Below are 21,816 nucleotides of genomic sequence, written 5' to 3'. Positions count from 1 at the left end.
CCCAGAAGCTCCTCAAAGAGTGTGCATAATTCTTCCTCTTCCAGGCAGTCTCCAGAAATAATTTCAGTAGTCTGCCACTAATCAAATTGAATCTTCTGACACATATGAATCAGCTCAAATGGGAATTTTTTTAGCTTTCTGCCAGGAGCTTTTTTTAAGTCGAACTCCAGAAATAATAGAAGAGAAGGTACTTGGATCTTCCTAATCAAAGCCCAGAAATACAATACTTAACCTTGGGAAGATCCTGTGAACTCAAGTTATAGATATGTAGTTCTGTAGTCTTACACACAAGGAAACTTTTAATAAGAATTTTCATTTAGAACCAGATAACCAAATCTGGATTTTAAAAAAGAAATGTGTTTGGGAAAGGACAAAACAGGAATCTCCCATGCGGAATTCCAAATAACTGAATATTTTAAGTCTAACTAAAGCTTGTCATATTTCACCTGTCTGAGCAAAATCTACTTGGATATTGTTTATCCTGTCCTTATGATTTTCTTCTGCTTTAGAGCAATATTTTTATAGTTTCTTCTTTTTATTTTTGAGGTAATAATATTTTGATTTTTATCTCACCTTTTTGCACAGAAATCACTTTATTACTTTTTCTATTATCATTTCATCCTTTCTTTTATCCTTCTCATGTTCCTTGACAATTCAACAACCTTATATTTTAAAATAAATACCTACAAGATATTTACATCCTCAGTAAGCAGAAAAGAGTGAAGAATAGTAAATGGAAGACTATAGTTATCATAAAATATGTCTTTATTTTTCCTTTGGAACTTAGAAATTGAGAGCACATATTTTTCCATTGTCTTTGGAAAAAATTAGTAGAGGACTGGTGAAAAATCGGCATACAAATCGTAACTCCTGAAGGCTGATTTAAATTAACACTTTACATTTTACAATCTTTATAAAGCTATCATGTTTGTGTATCACTTTTAAACTAAAAATTTCACTACCAACTTTTTTAGACATAAAAAATTGCCACAGTGATACTGCAATCATCACTCATATCCACTTACCCCTCAACTTCTTTTATAAGGCAGGTTGTGGAAGAGTCACGCCCACATATGGTGTGTGTAATGTTTCCAAGAATGCAGCCACGTTTTTGGATATACAAATTGAAACTACTGTATATTGTTTAATTTTAAGAGATCCACTGAATATGTATCTACAAAACATCTAAGTTCATATAATCACATATATACTATCATGTTTTTCCTTTTAACATGAGCAATTTATTTATTTATTTATTTATTTATTTATTTATTTTATTTGTATACCACCCTTCTCCCGAAGGACTCAGGGCGGTGAACAGGGCAATACATATTAAAAAACAAGATACAAAAATTAAAAACGATTAAACAAAATGCCCATGAATAAGTTAAAACACATTAAAAATAGGTTAAAACAGATTAATAAAACCCAACCCCATCCCATCAGGCCAGGCCAGCTTGTTCGAAAAGGTAGGTTTTGAGATCACGCCAGAAGGAGCGGACGTCAGGCGCCATCTGGAGCTCGACCGGAAGTTGGTTCCATAAATCCGGCGCGCCCACAGAGAACGCCCTTCCCCTGGGGGTCACCAGTCGACATTCTTTGACCGGTGGCACCCTGAGGAGGCCCTCTCTGTGGGAGCGTACTGGGCGGAGGGAACTTGACGCCGGCCACAGGTGCTCCCCAAGGTATTCCGGACCCATGCCATGTAGGGCTTTGTAGGTCATTACCAACACCTTGAATCTCACCCGAAAGACAACTGGAAGCCAATGCAGCTCGCGGAGCAGTTTCCCGACACATGGGAGTGTCGGGAAACTCTGTACACCGCCCCGAGTCCCTCGGGAGAAGGGCGGTTTATAAAAACTAATAAATAAATAAATAATAAATAAACACAACTCTCGCGGCTGCATTCTGTACCAGCTGGAGCCTCTGAGTGGTCTTCAAGGGTAGCCCCATGTAGAGAGCGTTGCAGTAGTCCAGACGAGAGGTCACGAGGGCGTGAGTGACCGTACGTAAGGCATCCCGGTCTAGATAGGGCCGCAACTGGTGCACCAGGCGGACCTGGGCGAAGGCCCCCCCTAGTCACAGCTACTATATGGTCTTCTAAAGAAAGCTGTGAATCTAGGAGGACTCCCAAGTTGCGAGCCCTATCTACGGGGGGTAATAACTCACCCCCCCATAGAGAGAGATGGGATATCATTGTATAGACTCCAGAAGAGGAATAAGAAATATTAAGACAAAGCAATTAAAGCCATGAAATAAGAAAATGAGTTTACCAGAATACAATTCACTATATTCTCCATATCTCATTAATAGTTTTTATTAGAACTTGAATATTAGCATTTTTTAGAAAAAAGGTTAATGATACAATCTCAGCAAGTTCCCTGCTTTCAAATGAGACTCATATAATAATTAGAACAACAAGTCACTTGTTAGCTTCCTTCTGATTTTCCTATGAACAAAAGTAGAAACTGCTCTTTTTTGTGAAACTTGGTCACCTACATCTGTTCCCTGTTTTGATAGCAATCATTCCAGGCAGCAGAAGAAGAAACTCCTACATGTTGCTTTATATATTGCATTTAAACTTCTCTCCATTTTTGAGGATTCAATCAACTCCCTCCAACCACAATTTTCATCATCTTTATGCCCCTTTCAACTCATTGACTTTGCCTGCATATATTTGTTTTGCAATTTGATCCTCATTCATTTTCTAAGTCCAAACCACCTCAACATACTTATGTAGAAATTACTCATTCATAGTATTCAATCCACATTCATCACTCATTTATTCTTGACAATCTCTTCTAGTTTTGCTGCACTTCCTTTTTAAAATATTCCCACTGTTTTGCTTAATCTGATGTTTCAACTAACCATTCAACTTTCACTTCCAATCAAAAGAAAAATAGAAGTTTGTCTGAGCAAAATGAACAAAATCTTGCTATTACACAAAGCCATTTTTGCTTCTTTTAACATTCAATTATCACAGCAGACCAGATACTATCTAATACCTTTTCATTTGCATGTCTTATCATTTCATTGTGAATTTCCATATTTAATAAGCATTTTATGAAATATTCTTTCTCGGGGATGCGGTGGCTCAGTGGGTAAGACGCTGAGCTTGTCAGCTGGAAGCACCATGGCCTGGATGATTAAGAATCTCCATAGACATCAACTACAAATGACCACATAAATTCATATACACAATTAAACCATCATATGCATTCCTTGTAAATTTATCTATAAATACATTAAAATCAAGGGACCTATGCATCCTTTCCATTCTCCTTGCTTATTTATTGTGCCATTCTCTCTAAGCATTCCATTTTGAGAAAGCTGATTCCTGTAATAAGGACACTAGCAGCTGTCTCCAGAATTGTTTCTAGGTGCAGCCTCGTCTCTTTCTCAAAAACTTCACAAAAAACAAACTGACTACTTTGAATTTCCTATATAGAGTTTTCTGTTTAGAACTAACTGCTTTCAATTGCCTATTTAGAATTTTAATGGAACCTCACTGGAATTCTTGTGTTTTACTTTATCATTCTTCCTAATAGACTTCGCTGATCAAATCTTAGAATGATATGTGAGTTGGATGAACATTTTCCAATCCAGTATATACTTTCTGTAAATCAACAACATGCTTAAACATTCTTCCTTATATTAATATATTTCTCAGAGTCTTACTGAAGTTCAAATATCTGGTCTTTATTCCTTGTCCCTAGCATAAAGTCACATTTCTCAAATTTTGCTCATTAACACTCTTTCATACCTTTCAGTAAGAATTCCATCTAACACCTTCCCAGGCCCACATAACAAATGAATTCCTTATATCTTTTTATGTATATAGATGAACAATAATGTCATTCTTCCATCCAAAGACACAAATGCAATCTTCATACACATTTAATAGTCATCCAACTATTCTATAAGCAAAGCACATCCACATTTAATATTTCTCCAGTTATACGATCTGCACATTTAACATGTTTCAACCTTGCTACAGCTTTCTTAGGGTGAAACATTGAAAGACTGTAACATTTATGGCATCTGTTTCAGTCCCAATCCTTGACGTATTATTAGCATTCCAATGCAGATCTCTAAAATACTTGTTCTAGCACAGACATGTCAAACACAAGGCCTGGGGGCCAGATCCGGCCCGTGAAGTGGTTTCATGCGGCCTGCGAAGCCATCCTGGAAACAGTGAGGGAACGGTCCCCACTGCCTTGGCTCTGGCCCAGAGACCCTCCTTCTGCCAGAGATCCTCAGATCTGTCCCACTCCTGCCCAGGCCCCCATAGGCACCCTTGATGTGAACGATGTAGAGCTGGCCATGCCCACCCAGTAAGCCATACGCACTCTAGCCATGCCCACCCAGTAGGCCATGCCCACGCAGGCCATACCCACCCGGCCCCCTGAGGGCAACTGCAATGCTGATGCGGCCCTCAATGAAATTGAGTTTGACACCCCTGTGATAAAGGGATGTTCAATTGGACTAGCTTTATTTTTTTTAAAGCAATGCTCCTCTTATCATTGTGTTTCACACTCCCTTGAAAACCAAGGGCACAGACAATGGTATCTAGCACATAGGAAGAGATGCTGCCTAGGGAATAATCAGAGAAGGACAGCATAGCAGGCCGCAAGACAGGACAAGAGGCTCAGAAGGAAACCTCCTTAATTTCTCAGGCAGTAAAGGAGATGGCAGCAGGACAGTACTATCAGACTTGCAAGTTTCTGTTAATGCAGCTTTACCATAAAGTAGAATAAGCACATCTGGCTGTGATTCCCGTCGGGTCTACTTGGGTAAAGCTGACATCAATCTTGCAAGAAAAGGGTTTCTTCATTTCAAGTACACTGTTAAACATAAACATATAAACATTTTTATATATTGCAAAGGAATGTATACATAAAGAAAACCATAGCCAATGTGATTATGAGGGCAGACTGAGAGAATTTGTGAGGGATACGAAGAAGGTAAAAGTGAATGTGGAGTTGACCATTTTTGGTAGTGTTAAGAGTGGAATTTGGGGAAAAATGGAAATGAAAAAAAAAAGAAAAGACGTGAAAGAAGCTACAGTAAAAATAAAATGACTGCTGGTAGAAAAAGTCTGATTCTAATGTGGAAAAATACTGAATGGTAGTTCAATATCCCAACAGAATTAATGAATATAAGGAAAGAGGATAGGAAAGCTGCTTGGAGCAAAAGCAAGGTAAAAATCCTATGTCAGATCACTGAAATATTATGCTAATGAGAAGTGTACAAAAAGACAGTTGGTATAAGATGAAGTAAAAAAAAGCTGTAGATGAGTAAACATGTTAAATAATATGATTGCTGCAAAAAATGTAGAGGGAAATTTTGATTTAGCAGATCTTAATATAACAACTTTGGAGGCAAATGATGAAATGTCTGTGATGATTAATTATTATACACATAAAGACATTATGCAAATAACATAAACTGCCACCATGAGTAATTGCATATTTAATGGACATTTGTAGATAACGGAGACATTGCCAATCAATAAACATGTAAAAAGGAGGTTTTATTGCACAGTGGTACCTTGGTACTCAGTTGCTTTGAAATTCATCAAATTTGGTACTCAATGCACTTTGATGTGAAAATTTTGTCCTGGTACTCAATGAACAAGCTAGAAGTTATCAGTATTAGCTGCCTTGTGATTCACTGTATTATTCCTTCGGGGAAAAATCAGTTTGGTATTCATCATTTTTGGTACTCATCCTGCCTCCCAGACTCAATTAATGATGAGTACCAAGGTATCACTATATTTGCAAGGAATGTACTCAAAAGCACCATCAAACAATTAAAATTAAATAAGACAGAGAAAGTGTACAGTGATTTTTGATGAAAATTATAAAAATATTTTGGTAGTATATGTAGAGAACTACAATGAATAGAATCAAAAATAAAAATGATCTAATTATTTGGGAGGAAACTGAAATGCTAGAACAGGGGTGTCAAACTCAATTTCATTGAGGGCCGCATTAGCATTGGGTGGGCATGGCCAGCTCTACATCGTTGGCATCAAGGGTGCCTATGGGGCCCTGGGCAGGAGCGTGACAGATCTGAGGGTCTCTGGCAGAAGGAGGGTCTCTGGGCCAGGGCCAAGGCAGTGGGGGCCGTTCCCTCACTGTTTCCAGGATGGCTTCGTGGGCCACATGAAACCACTTCGCGGGCCGGATCTGGCCCCCGGGCCTTGTGTTTGACATGTCTGCTTTATCAGGATAAGCAAGATTATTCAGTTCCTCATGCCTGCAGATAGTTGTCAAGTATTGATGTGTCCACAATAGCAAACCAGTAGAAAATTTCTTTTCAAACCACCACCATTTACATGGAATTTCCTCAGAATAAGCTGTGAGAACCCTTGCCTTTCTTATTATTAGTTTACCTAGCTTAGGAAGGGAGACCTTTGGGTAGTGGGATGAAACTACGTGAGAATCCGTACCCAAACCACTTCACCTCCTCTGTATTTTAATAGTTACATTAGCTGCTACTCGTAGAATTAAGATGTCCAATGAGATGTTCTCTATAATTTTTTTGTATGCCAAGCAACTTCCAAATTCTTGTCCCATTCATGGAATTCTTCAGAGATTTCAGATAACACTTTCACCTACACTAGCTCCTTCTCTGTTTACCCACTGCTGCTTTTTAATACAAGGTTCACAATTATGTGCTAAGAAGAAAAAGATGGAAAAGCTGCACAGTAACTTTTTAAATAGTAGCAAAATAATTCTGTCTGAAAACTCGTATTACTGTTCCTGGATTTATTTATTCCCCCCCCCCACTCAAATTTTATCTGTTTCTTTATATAATATTGTTCCATGTTTTTTACATACAGTATTCATCTTTGCTTTAGCAAAAGTGTAGACTGCCATCTAGAGTCATATGTTGGTAAGGCTGTCCATGTTTTCTGTCCCAAACTCTTGACTTATCATAGAGTTCTAATCATAGGGCTGGAAAGGACCTTGGAGGTCTTCTATTTAATTCAATCCCTTGTCTAAAGCAGGAGTCTTTATAACCATGTCAGACAAATAGTTGTTCCAATCTTTTCTTGAAAACCTCCAACGATGGAGCACCCACAACTCTAAGCAGCAAGCTGTTTCATTGATTAATTATTCTCACTATCAGCAAATTCTTCCTTATTTCCAGATTGAATCTCCCTTTGATAAGCTTCATCCACTACTTCTTTTCTTGCCCTCAGGGGTTATGGAGAATAAATCAACACCCTCTTCCATATGACAGTCTTCCAATTGCTATCATGTCTCCCCTGAGCCTTCTCTTCATTAGGCTAAACCTACCTAGCTCCCTTAGCTGTTCATCATATCATTTAACCTCCAGACCCCTTATCATCTATTTTTTTTCTTCTCTTTCTAGGGCTTCAACATCTTTTTTGTATCATAGTGACCAGAAGGCCTCACTAGTAAAGTACAGAGTGGTGCTATCACTTCCCATGATTTTGATACTATTTCTCTATTGATGCAGCCTAGAACTGTGTTGGCTTTTTTGAGTGACATGGCTTAAATCTTAAAATGAAAAATAGATTTAGGAATATTTAATGATTGACATATGTGAGAGACACAACAAGCTTCCTAGTGCAATAGGAATTATAGATTATAGAACTATATTATTTTCAGCTAATAGGTTACCTTAATAAGATTGTCAGTTCTATATATTTACATGTAAGACTTATTGGCTTGGGAAAGGCTAAACTCCAAGAGTTATTTGATTCAAATACCAAATCAAAACAAAAATTTAACATTTGATTTCATGTTCAAATTGCTTTCCATCAAATATATATTATATTGCCCATGTGGATACACTGCCAAATAGCACATTGACTTGTAAGATCCATTTTCCCAATCATTATATTAAAGAGAAATATGGACATTTTTATCTTTCAATATCTTCCAGATGAATTTTGGATTTTAGGCAAATATCCAATACAATGTGCAGCTTTGTGATTTATGATCTGGTAAGCTTATTTCAGAAAGCTTAAAACCAGGTTGATTTGTTGGTACATTCATATTGCAAGAGAATATATTTTTATACAAATCTGAGAACAGCAAATGTATTTTTATTACTGATCAATCAGTCAATCAATCAATCAATCAATCCATAAACAATTCTTCGAGTCTTACTGGCTGAAAAATACAATAAAAATAAATACATATTATTCTAGCATATTGTAAACAATACATATTTTTCTAGTGGTACTATTAAAATTCCAGGAGGGACAAGAAGAACATAAATTCAAACTAGATGGATATATTTCCTATGTCTTTTTTTCTATTTTTCTCTTCGTTTTTTAAGCTTTGTAGAAAGCTTTTTCTTCTCTCTCCAGAATACAATCCCTTCCACTGTTTCTCTTCCACAGTCCATCGCCAAACATCCCACCACATCCATCACCCCTTGTCAACCCACCTGCCTCCACCCCCGAAGACCCAGAAGAGACGTCTTCATTCCAATAGGAAAAAGAAAAAAAAGAAAAAGGCAAGGAAAATGTCCATGCCTCCCTCCAATGTCACTCCAACCATCCAGGAGGAAGAAGAGGAGGAGGAGGAGGAAGAAGAAGAAGAAGCAGAATCTGAAGGGGAAGAGGTTCTGGAGAAGGAAATCTCAGCTGGGTCTGACCTTGAATCCTCTCCGAAAGAGAGGTCTTTGGGCACTTTAACAGCAGGACTGACTGAAAGAAGTGTTGAGGTGAGAGACTTCCATGAGCCATAGCAATAAGCACTTAAACTTATATGCCGCTTTCCCAGTGCCTTCCAGCACTCTGTAAGTGGTTTACAGAGTCAGCATATTCCTCCCAGCAATCTGGATCCTCATTTTACTGACCTCAGAAGGATGGAAGGCTGAATCAACCTTTAGCTGGTGAGAATTGAACTGCAGGCAATCCATACTGCAAGTGGAGTTTGGGGCTTGGAGGTTCATGCACAAGAATTAGGTATAGTGGAAAGAAGGTTTAAAGAGTTCCCATATCCCACGTACCGTACAAGAGGGATTGGGTATTTTGTGTTTGGTATGTGTGTGTGTGTGTGTGTCATATGTCAAAGATAGGGGTCTCTATAGCACAATGTCCCAGATATGCTTTTCAAAAGGCAACTGGGCTTCCTTGATTTTTTTTTCTTTAAAAACATTTCCCTTCTCCTCCAAGAAGCTTCTTCAGTTCAGAAAAACATCTTGGATGAGAAGCAAAATGCTTTCAAAGAAAAAAAACCCCAAGAAAGTCCAATTGCTTTTGAAAAGTACCTTTGGAACAACCATGACCCGGATGATTGAGAATCTCCATAGACATTTATAGCACAATGTTAGTATGAAACTGTTGACTGATAAAAAGCAAAAAATAAAAATGGGATCATCTCTGTTTCCCCCCCCCCAGTGTTAAAAGTTCATTGTTCCTTATTTTTTCTCAGTTTTAACCAAAGCAAGAGGAAAGTTAATTTTCTGAATGTTGTGTCATTTTAACCCTTTGCACTGCTTCTTTCAGTTTACCATTGGACCGGAGGAGCCTGAGGAAGAAGAGGAGGAACCTCATGGCACCCAACGCACTTTGTCATTTCACGTGGCTGAGAAACACAGTCATCTCTCCCCAATCCCATGTTTCTCTAGCCTGCTGCCGGAAAAAGGCCCCACTTTTTCTAATAGGTGAGAGGGGGTGATATTTTCTGTTTTGGAATTCACATAGATTGGAAACATACAGGACAAAGTAGTAACATGCCTTTCCAATTCAGGTTCAGGAATTCACTGTGAGAGTGTAAATGGGATAAACTTAATTTCAGAAAAAGCTCATGCGGGTTTAATTTTAATATGTGTCTTCCATTCTAGAATGTGTAAAGAAGAATGCATATTTTTTTCATTATTAAGGAAATAGTGTAATGTAGGCAGCATAGAACAGTGTGAACCTCTTTTCCTCCCTGCACCAGGATGATAGAAAGAGGGCCAAAAGAAGGAAAATGTCATCCTCCTTCCATTTGCAAAATGCAAAGGTACCTTAAGTTCTGGTACCTCAGTAGTTCATCTGCAAAAGTCTCTTCCTTCCAAGGCATGCTATCAGATTCCAGATCTCCATGACATAAACTAATACTAGTATATTTCTTTTAAAAAATATTTATAGTATATTAAGACACACAGCTTACAAGTATGTATTACGGTATTAGGCTTCAAAAAAAGAAGTAGGAGTCAAAAAACCAGATGCAAATAAAGAAACAACGGGTAGGTCCATCCAAAAGAAAATGAAGCCTTTTGGGGGAAAAACTAGGCAACTTGCTTTGAGCACATGCAAAACAAAATCAATCCTAATATAAATCTGATTACTTCTACCTCTAGAAACATGGGTTATGTTATATTGTATCTGGAGTCCTGGAAGATGCAATTGTACAACCTGAAATGTGTTTAAATTCCATTCTTTCCTTCCCAATACTTAGTTGCTTCTCCTGGGGAGATTATAAAACAAGCCTCCAGCAAACTCCTCAATGGCTATTTAACTTCAAGGAAACTTGTGTTTTCCTCAGGGATTTAAGCACTTAGCTCTTTAGGCTTTCTTATTATAGGTAGAAGAGATTGTTTTAAGGCAACTTTTGTGTGTAGAGAACCACTTTGGTGTAATGGTTCAGATATTAGGCTAGAAACAAAGCAATCGTGAGGTATAGTCCAGTCTTAGGCACAAAACTAGCTGAGTGTCATGGGCCAGTCACTGTCTCTTGGCCTAGGAAACAGGCAGCGGCAAACCACTTCTGAAATCTTGCCAAGAGAACCGCAGGGATTTGTCCAGGTAGTCACCAGTTGCAAAAAAAAAAAAGTAATTGCATTCTGGTGTAGGAGAAATCTCTAGAAGCTTGCATTGCTAGAGATGGCCTTTACATTTATACACAGGGAGTCTTGGGTTCAAATATTTACTTGCAAACGTAAACAATGAGGAATATAGGTAGTCCTTGTATTACAATAGCAATGACATCATGTGACTACATCCCTTAGCAGTGACAATCCTGACAATACAGGAGGTTGTCATAACCCCAGGACTATATGGATCATTAAGCGGGAAGAGGCAAGAAAGCTAGCAGGTGAGAGCTGTGGATGAGAACTTCACGACTTGCAATCTTTTGCTGGTTTTCTCATTGACTTTGTTGGAAGCTGAGAGGGATCATTGGAAATCGTGATCATGTGATTGGGGCTCACTTTGATGTCATAAGCATGAGCCAGGCACCAAACACTATCGCAGATCGCGATCACCTAGCTGTGGGGTCACTGCAGCAGCCAGAACTCCTAGGATTGATTATGAAGTCCCCCTCATTTAAGGGACTGTCACTAAATGCATGGTTGGAAACTAAGACTACCTGTACAATTTCTAGAAGAGAACATTATGTCAACCCACAAAACCTACTGCCTTTAGGACCACTGTAATGCCTCTTGCTTGCCTACAGTATGGGAGTGGGAAGTGGGGAGATTTGGGGAACCACAGGTGCTCCTTATCAACTTGAGAGCCGAAGCCCTTGAAGAGTTATTTTGGCCAACTGAAGTTTCTTCTTGCAACAGTTATTGGAAAATATATTAGACAATGTGACCTGAACTGTCAAGAGAGAGTTTAATTATCTGCTTCCCACCATTTTCTCAGAGCTAGCTTCTCTTTTATCTTACTAAGTAAGATAAAGTTTACATTAGAGAATGCAATGTCTCTGGTGTTTTGCATTGTTGGGTTTTTTTGCCGGAACTTGATACATTAAAGATGTCACAGCCATCAAAGCTGTCATAGCAAGATCTATCCACTGAAGAAAAAGCTTTTGAAGATTCAACTTTTCAGTTAGGAAATATTGTACTTCAGATAAAAGCATTAAGAAACCTGAGAGTTGTCCCTTAGTTGAGAAATTCTCTAGGACAGAGCTTAGATTATTCACAACCTAAGATTTTTACAGTTCTCAACCTGATTTCAAACACTTTCTGCAGACATTTAGTTTACACCTATGGACTGAACTAATCTATGGTTTTCCTCGCAGTCTGCTACTTCAGAAAGAGAAAAAAGAGGATGTTGAAAAGAGAAAGTGGGCGGGAAAGAGAAAAAGGTTGTCAGAAAGAGAAAGTGGGTTGGACCACCCAATTTGGTTTCTGGCACCACTTACTACCTGCTTTGTTTTAAGTGGAATTGGCATGGTGCCTTCCGAGTGCAACTTAAGAGAGTACAGGTTAAAAGAAAATCCAAAGCAACTCTTTAATCTTGTTCAAATTTCCTAACTCTGGAATTACATTCTGTCTTCTAGGAACAAGTTCTCACTTTCAATTATTATTTCTCTGCCATCATTGTTCTCTTTCTTGCCTCCACAGCTTTCCTGAATACAGAGATAATGTATGTCGGGGATGGGATAAACGCAGACCATGGAGTCAGGTGCCAAGTGGGCAGCGGTCAAACTATGATCTGAAGGAGAGGGTGTGCATTGGCAGCATGACTGCAATAGAGAATGCCACGTATCAGCGAATCCCCACTGATGAAGCTGAAGCTCAGATGTTGGCTTCTGCTGACCTTGATGACATGAAAAGTGAGATTCAACTTTGACCCTTGATTCTGTCCCTAATAATGGTGATGGTTGCAGCGCCTATATGCTGGGATTTACCTTGAGTGCAGCACTGGGTGAATATGGGAAGCCCATAAAAACATCAGTGTAACTATTCTTCTGCATTAAAAATAAGCAACTGGATTGTGTAATATTTCTAATAATGACAGAATAATGTATATAGATGTTTAATGCTCAGGATATTCATTTGCTATACTTTGGTATATTTGTAGTCTGAAAGAGATTACGGTTTTGAATATAACACCATATAATAGCCATTATATTAATGGCCATGCAACGTAATATAATCCTGGTTTGCTTTTGTTCTGTATTTAGGTAAATTGCGTTCCAATTCTATTTACCTTATTTATTAATATTCTTCTAGATTCAGGATATTTAATATTTAACTTCTAAGAAAATATACAGGAAAGGAACGTAGATAGAGAATAATTGTTACTTAGTTTCTCTTTCTACATAAGTTATGATTTTGTAAAGTTCTACTTGTATTTTGTCTGATCTTCCTTTTTATTAAGATAAAAAAATTCTAAGCAGTTCCTTACATTCTAGCATTTACTTTGCTCCCTGAAGTTAATTTATATAATTCTGACTTCCATACATTCATCCAAAAACATAGCGAGCAATATATTTCTTTCAAAAGTTACCACTATGCTTTCAGTTCCAAGAAATAATGTTACCGGTATTTTAGTACTAAGCTAGCTATAATGTACATGAGTCTACAATGAGATGTAAATACATGATTTTTAACTCATAAGATATTTTGACTTGAGAAGCTTTAATTAGTTATGCCTAAAAACAGCTTTTCAGGAATATGCAGGAGATTTTTCTTGTTATGTTACCAATCTCACATGTGATGTAGGAAGAAAGGGAGGGAGGGAGGGACAGCAAAACTGGTGAAATATTTTTTTTTATTATTTAAGCACTGAGGATACTCCAAAATCTTATAAATCCTACAAGATGTTATAAATCATTCTACTTAAAGATGATTCCCTAGGCTTTTCTTTTGTTGTTGTTGTTGTTGTTAGTTGCGAAGTCGTGTCCGACCCATCGCGACCCTATGGACAATGTTCCTCCAGGCTTTCCTGTCCTCTACCATCTTCTGGAGTCCATTTAAGCTCACGCCTACTGCTTCAGTGACTCCATCCAGCCACCTCATTCTCTGTCGTCCCCTTCTTCTATTGCCCTCGATCTTTCCCAGCATTAGGCTCTTCTCCAGTGAGTCCTTCCTTCTCATCAGGTGGCCAAAGTATTTGAGTTTTAGCTGCAGGATCTGGCCTTCTAAAGAGCAGTCAGGGTTGATCTCCTCTAGGACTGACCGGTTTGATCGCCTTGCAGTCCAAGGGACTCGCAGGAGTCTTCTCCAGCACCAGAGTTCAAAGGCCTCAATTCTTTTGCGCTCAGCCTTTCTTATGGTCCAACTTTCACTGCCATACATTGCAACTGGGAAGACCATAGCCTTGACTATACGCACTTTTGTTGACAGGGTGATGTCTCTGCTTTTTAGTGTGCTGTCTAGATTTGCCATGGCTTTCCTCCCGAGGAGCAAGCGTCTTTTAATTTCTTGACTACAGTCCCCATCTGCAGTGATCTTGGAGCCCAGGAAAATAAAATCTGTCACTACCTCCATTTCTTCCCCATCTATTTGCCAGGAATTGAGAGGGCCAGATGCCATGATCTTGGTTTTCTTAATGTTTAGTTTCAACCCAACTTTTGCACTCTCCTTCTTCACTCGCAACAAGAGACTCTTCAGTTCCTCTTCACTTTCTGCCATTAGAGTGGTATCATCTGCATATCTTAGGTTGTTGATATTTTTTCTTTACTGGACAGAAAATCCTCAAGTACTATACATATCTTGCTTTCCAAATTTGACCAGACTAACTGCAATCCAATAATTTTATTCTCGATATCCTGTGCTACTACTCATCCATAGTTTACTGGATGGTATTCAGTTCTCATATGCTAAGGCTAACCTAGAATCTTCCGTGCTGAACCTTTAAGATTTTGCTTTCTCCTTTTTAACCTAAAGTTATATTCACCGTTTTGCTCTTGGAGAATTATGTTTTTCCATTTCTGGAGGGAGTAGCCAAATCTGAGTAGGAATCTGTATCAAATGCAATATCTGTCATGGTCTCGAATCCTACAACGTTTCAGAGTGTCTAGAACTGAAATGTCATCTATTTACTGCTATGATCTGCACCTTCCCTGCCCCTCCCGAAAGCTGAGTTCTCTCATTCTCTCAGTGCAAAAACATAGAAGGGACGTCATGGAAATGCAGTTTGGGGCCTCAGGACATAAAGATGTCAATAGGCTAGTTTCCAAGCTTCGGTAGAAAGAGACAATAAAAGCATGTGAAAGGGTGCCACAAAGGAAAACAGCATAGCAGCAAATCATATTCTGGATTTCCTTGCTGGCTTTGGTAGTATGCAAAGATATATTTCCACTTGGATTCTAAACAAGTAGCCAGAATTTTGGTGCTAGTCGTTTCACTAGATGGTCAGTAGTAGTATTCTTAATCAAATTCTATCCAAAAAGTCCTGGACACTGGATGTTGTGCTACCTGAAAAATTTCAGAGAAGAGGAACTCATCTCCTACCTAAATCCTACTTTTTGTGATTTTTCATCTTCTAAAGAATGTAACAATGGCCATTCCAAACGGAAAGGAGACAATAAAGGACACTGGAATAGGAGACAGACCAGAAATAGAGATAGCTGTATGTGCCTATAATTCAGTAGATTATGATGACTTTGAGGAGTTTGCTCTCAACTTCGAAGACTATGATTTATGGGAGGCTATTCAGAACCACTTGGGTTGTCCTGGTCTGGAGCCAATTCGTAAGTACTGCATTTGTGCTAGGATTCACGTGTACAGGTATACTACGTATGTGCATCCTTCCACATATTTACTCTCAACTTCAAGTAGACTTATTTTTTTCCATTAGATAATCAGATTTAAAATATAACAAACTTCATTTATTTTGAACATATTTTATCACTGTATGCAGTATATCTTATCACTGTCTGACAATTGTATATTTCAAAATTCTTTTTTCTATTACTAGAAATTATTTTAATTATTCTTTTCCCATTTAAAGTTATTTTTTATTTTCTTAACTTTATCTTATCCCAAAAGTTTATTTCTCTGTTGTTCTAGAGGCTACTTGTTCAAATATTTTGGAAATGAGAAGCTGAAGGCATTTAACTATAACCTGTATTTCCTCATTCATGTGTCAGACATACACATGCATGAACAATTGCAACTCTTTATTCCTCAGTTTGATACCTGTAATTTATTTTCCCAACAACATCCACCATCCACTCATCCACCCACTCCACACACAGATATTGTACATTCTGAGCTGTGACATGCTTTTCTTATTGAAGTTAGATAAACTACTCATAAACATACATTCATATGTTGAAAGACCATCAGAAGTTGCTACCAGCATTGAGCATGTTAACTGGTTAAATATGCTGACAATGGGAATGGAGAGTGCTTAGATTTGTCAAAAAAACCAATAACACCTCCTTTAGGAACTAAAATATTTCATTTTGATCTCTCTGTCTCTCTGTCTCTGTCTCTGTCTCTCTCTCTCTATATATATATATATATATATATGTATATATGTATATGTATGTATATATATGTATATATATATGTGTATATATATGTGTGTATATATATATATAAAACAAAGTATCTGAGGCATGTTATACACAGCCACAGAGTACTAGTTAATCTGGGGCAGGATTTAATCCAGTGTCTCAAAAGCAACTATTAGCCCAACTGAAAAATATAAGCAATATACAACAACCTGTATCTTTCCTGTTAAAAATCTCTGCACTAAAACAAATTGCACTGGTGTAGATATGTGAAACTGATAAAAAAAATTAGCATTATGACACAAGATGATTATATCCTCTTCCTGAAATATGGGTTCCACAACAGTTTTGACTACTAAAACGTTAGATTTATTTTAGATTACATTTTTGTAATCTAATCTAATGAGTACTACCCATCTTCTTAAGGAGGTACTATGACTTGAAAAGGTCACAAAATAGGTGAAACGCATGTATCAATTGGATACAACTGATGTATTCTAAAAGTAGATAAAGTAGATAATAGGACTTGCATCCACAGAAATTACCTCACATATGCAGCACCCATTCATTCATTCATTCATTCGTTTCTTCATTCTACCAGTCAACTATGAAATCTCCAATTAAAATGATGAGCGTCATGTATAATTGTACATAACACATTGTAGCACTTGCTCTAATTAGCTTCAGTGCTTTATCACTGATGAATAGTTTTTGTTTTTTATCATATGTAACAGAAAATGAGAAAGACTGGGATTTAACTTGCAACAAGCTCAAATTGGTGGTTCAGTAGGCTGCAAGCCATCTGAGATTTCTAATGTTTCAAGGAGAAAAATAGAACTCCCAAGAATTGTCTTTGCCTGTACCACCCATTTAATTCATCTTTATCAGTAGTCATTATTCTCACTTTATGCTGGAGGTAACAACTCTCCTACACTTTGTTCATTGCAGCATTTATAGCCAGTGCTTTTGTACTCAAAGGTTGCTTTTGCCATTATGAAACACATTAACTTTTAATGAGGTACCAAACAAAAGACTAGCCCTTGTAAGATTATGCCTTTGGCAGCTTATATTCATAAATGGAAATGGTGCAAAGAAGAAGGGACCTAAAATTACTTGCTTATTTAGATTCTAAAGAGCCCTATATTTAAAAGGCAATCCGTTCATCAATTTAGATGACTCTGGCTCTTCAAAGATTTTTCTCCATTTCCCTGTAAGTAATGTTCAATAAAGAAATTACATTGGATTAACAATCAGCATTGGTTGAAGTGTTTGCTGTGAGGAGAACTACAGCACTGTTATGCAATGTAACATAATTAAGAATGTTACACTAAGACTACAGAAAACAAAAGAGGGATAAAGTGGAAAATTGATGAATATAATAAAGTGTGTGGAGTACAGTGAGTTCCCTTTATATTGTGAATAACTTGAAGGTACACTCTCCAGATGTCTACTTTATTAGAAATTTCTTATTTAAAGAACCAGAGGTTCACCTGAAAAAGATCTTCCCCAAAGGGCCCACTCATATCTGTGTTACATAGTCATCTGCAAAAAAAAGTTCTTATTTACCCAGACATTTTAATTTTACAGGATTTTTATCCATGCTTTAATATTATTGATTTAACATATAACTAGTTATATGCCATAACAATATTGTTATAGAACAGAACAGAATAGAATAACAGAGTTGGAAAGGAATTGGGAGGTCTTATAATCCAACCCCCTCTTCAGGCTGGAAACCTTATACCATTTCAGACAAATGGTTGTCCAATCTCTTCTTAAAAACTTTCAGGCAAGTTGTTCCACTGGTTAATTGTTCTAACTGTCAGGAGGTTTTTCCTTAGTTCTAGGTTGCTTCTCTTCTTGTTTAGTTTCCATCCATTGCTTCTTGTCCTGCTTTCAGGTGCTTTGGAGAATAGCTTGATTCCCTCTTCTTTGTGGCAACCCTTCAGATATTGGAACACGGCTTTTCTTCATTAAACCAGACATACCCAACTCCAGCAACCGTTCCTTATATGTTTTAGCCTCCAGTCCCCTGATCATCTTTGTTGCTCTTCTTTGCACTCTTTCTAGAGTCTCAACATCTTTTTTACATTGTGGTGACCAAAACTGGATGCAGTATTCCATGTGTGGCCTCATCAAGGCATTATAAAGTGGTATTAGCACTTTACGTGATCGTATTAGCACTTCACATGATCGTGATTATGATGATACATATATTATAAAAACTCTTTTCCTCAGTCCCATAGATGAGGCTCCAAGGTTTACGCAAGATAATGCTCTAGCCTTAGATTTTCCTGTTGTCTTTGTAGCACCCAGCAAAACAGCAAAGGAATAGAGGTTCTGCTATGCTTCAGGGAACACATGGCAATTCTTATACATAGCACTTTTTAAATAGTGTTTTGCCAAACACTTGTAATTGCACCTCTTTGTATTGGGAAATAATTTTGAAAAATGAGCTTTTGTTGGATTCCTGTATTGCAATATCAATTTCTTTAAATGAACATCAAATGCTCATCATAATGTTTTGCATATCGAAAATCTCCAAATTCAGCTCTCAACAATGTTAGTCTGGGTGGGAAGATTCTACTGAGCATATTGCTAAACAGTGTAGGAGGGTACTGGGTAAAATGAACTGATGGATTTTTTTCAGATTTAGCTCTAAAAAAAGTAATATTTTGTGACTCATAAAAATAAGTAATATATCTTTATATATTTTTATAATTTAGTCTGCATTCAATAGTTACCCGGTGCCAGTGCTAGGAAACAGATTTCTTTTGAGTTTTTATTATGCATTACAAAAGCTACATATTTCTATATCAATGCATTCCTGGGAAATGGAGCATTTAAAATGGAAACTGCATTTTGTGAGCCCTGAGTTTTATACTCATTAACAAAGATTTGTGTTTCTGTGGAGCACTTATGGCATTCATGTAGCTTTCATCATAGAAGGACATTTGTGTTTTATGTACCCATAAAATACTAAACTGCTGTTATTCCAGGCCACCGTTTTGAAGATAATCCAGGAGTTAGGAGACATCTAGTTAAGAAGCCATCCCGGAGCCAAATCAACAGGTCCAGCAAAACATCTTTGTCCTCACAATCTTTCAAGAAAAAGAAGAAAAAAAAGAAACTTGACCGAAAACCACATGAGGTACCATAATGGTGTTTCCTTTTGAATGTATAGCACCAGTACCTTCATGCATTGTTCAGTTCATTGCTTGCTGGTAAATAATTTTTGAATAAGAGCAGGGATAATAGAGATGATAAGATTGGTCTCTAGGAATTAGTGTAAGCCTAGTAACCAAGGTTATTGCTTTAGGATATAGACAGGTAGTCCCAGTCTAATTTTTGCTATTTGGTTCTTCAGTAATAAAAGAAGACCATGTTCAGGAAGGGAAAATGGCCTGGGAAATTACAGTTATAAATTGGAAATGTACAACCTGGAGTCGAAGAGCCAAGAATGACTCCAGAAAGTATCCCTCAAAGTGATTTGAAAATTACAATATTATATGTGAAGAGAGAATTATTAAATGCATACTTAGAGGATTGTAATACAGTATCAGCTTTATTTAATTTTAATTAGCAATAGATATAACTGTTGTAGAATCAAATTTAGTTTTTTATTCTAGCCTCATCCTCTAATTTTTGGAATGCAACTCTCCAACACACTATTGGAAGAGATTATATATTCCTTTTACAGACTATTTAGGATTTGAATCTAGCCTACCTTATGCATATTCTCAGTACATATTACTTATTTATATATTTAACACATTTATAAGGCCACCTATCTCACACATGATTCTGGATGGCGATGGCTTAACATTTAAAACAGAATAAAAACAAAGCCAATAATTAAAAACAAGTACTATAAAATAGCAAAGACGAACTATCACAGCATCCCACAGTCAAGAAACTGGCTCACCCAGACTATTGGGGCCTCAGGTTTGACAGCAAGTTTTTAATGCCTTAGGAATGGCCAGAAGAATCAGGGCAAGCCTATTCTTGGGAGGAAGATGTTCCAAAGGACAAGTGCCATGGCAGAAAAAATCCTCTTCCTGGCTTCCGCCAGATGGCACTGTCTTGTGGTTGGGACTTGGAGATGCCTCTCCTGCCAGATCTAATAGGATGGGTAGACTCCACTGGGGACAGTAGCTCTTATAATTAACCTAGCTTCAAACCATGAAGGGTTTTAAAGCTACCTGCCAGCACACTGAATTGCACCCAGGAGCATCCTGGTAGTCAGTGCAACTTGCAAAGCAGAGATGTCCCATAAATGCCCACACTGGCACATTTTAAGGCAGCTGAAGCTTCCAAATACTCTTCAAAGGTAGCCTGGCCCCATATAGAGTGCATTGCAGTTATCCATTCAGGAGGTGGCTAAGATCTGAGTGACTGAACTGGCATGAGGACATAGGCAATAACTCTCATTTCCTCTTGAATTATACTTTGGATGCTGTTAAGCATGTGTCATTTACAGAATTTCTGGTATTATCAGGGCAGAGCTAAAGGGCACTCACTACCTCTTCCCTGCAGCATCCTTATAATGGCAGTTAGGGATGCCATTCTTATAAACTAATAGCAGAAAACAGGGTAGTGTCCTGGAGTTTAACTGTCTTGCTTTTCCTTAGGTTTTTGTGGAGCTGAATGAATTAGTAGTGGACAAAAACCAGGACATGCACTGGAAGGAGACGGCACGTTGGATCAAATTCGAGGAGGATGTAGAAGAGGATACGGCACGCTGGGGAAAACCTCACGTTGCCTCACTCTCTTTTCGCAGCCTTTTAGAGCTCAGGAAGACTATTGCCCATGGTGAGTAACTCTGATGAAGTTAGGATTTGGCTTGAAACATGTATTGTTGCCTCTTAGGCAGGAATACACTAAAGGAAGATATTTTACTTAAGCCGAAGGAGAGAATTTTTAGGATTGAAATAAACTTATTCATAAAAAGGAGAAAATAATCAGTGGTTGTAGTCATTATCAACCTAGTCCTATGGCAGAATGTAACATAAAGTATAATTATGGAACAAGAAAAGGACACTAAATCATTAAATGTATTAATGATAGATTAAACCATTAAATGTTGGCTTTGCTTTTATTTTTATTTTTCGCAAGATATATACATTTGTATGAGTGGATAATACTTCTCAAAGCCTTTAACTGCATATTTTGCAGATCTGCTGCTAACTTAGTAAGAATTTGGTATTTTTGCCTGAAGGAAAAAAAATAGAATAAAAGGAGACAATCTGCTTGAGAAAATTTTTCACTGTGAAATAATTCCCATGCCCTTCCATTATTGGTTTTGTGTTTTGCTTTTTGTTATCTCAGGAGCTGTTTTGTTGGACCTGGAGCAAACAACATTACCAGGCATTGCTCATCTGGTGGTTGAAACTATGATAATCTCAGATCAGATCAAGGCTGAAGACAGAGCCAATGTCCTGAGGGCCCTGCTGCTCAAGCATAGGTAGGTGGTCTGATGTAAAATGGTGAATCTAAACATACAGTTAATTGGAATTGTGGATAAAGATATAATATTTATTTTTATTTATTTTATTTTTATTACATTTATATCCCGCCCTTCTCCGAAGACTCAGGGCGGCTTACAAACTTAGCAGTAATAGAGGAGGAAGAACTACTAAAGTATAAG

The 21,816-nt window shown here is 37.6% G+C and overlaps 1 protein-coding gene across 1 annotated transcript in view; it reads left to right on the top strand.

The window, feature by feature from the left end:
* Window positions 1-21,816, top strand: part of SLC4A3 (solute carrier family 4 member 3) — a 49,897-nt gene that overhangs the window by 11,546 nt on the left and 16,535 nt on the right. Inside the window, exons 4-9 of the mRNA XM_083349756.1 lie at window positions 8,384-8,709; window positions 9,497-9,654; window positions 12,325-12,536; window positions 19,169-19,320; window positions 20,801-20,981; window positions 21,498-21,633. Of these exons, the coding sequence (XP_083205882.1) occupies window positions 8,384-8,709; window positions 9,497-9,654; window positions 12,325-12,536; window positions 19,169-19,320; window positions 20,801-20,981; window positions 21,498-21,633 (1,165 nt within the window). The remainder of the gene's footprint in view (window positions 1-8,383; window positions 8,710-9,496; window positions 9,655-12,324; window positions 12,537-19,168; window positions 19,321-20,800; window positions 20,982-21,497; window positions 21,634-21,816) is intronic.

Source organism: Vipera ursinii, assembly GCF_947247035.1.
Source record: "Vipera ursinii genome assembly, chromosome: 1".
Lineage (NCBI taxonomy): Eukaryota > Metazoa > Chordata > Lepidosauria > Squamata > Viperidae > Vipera > Vipera ursinii.
This window is presented reverse-complemented; position numbering and strand designations above follow the sequence as displayed.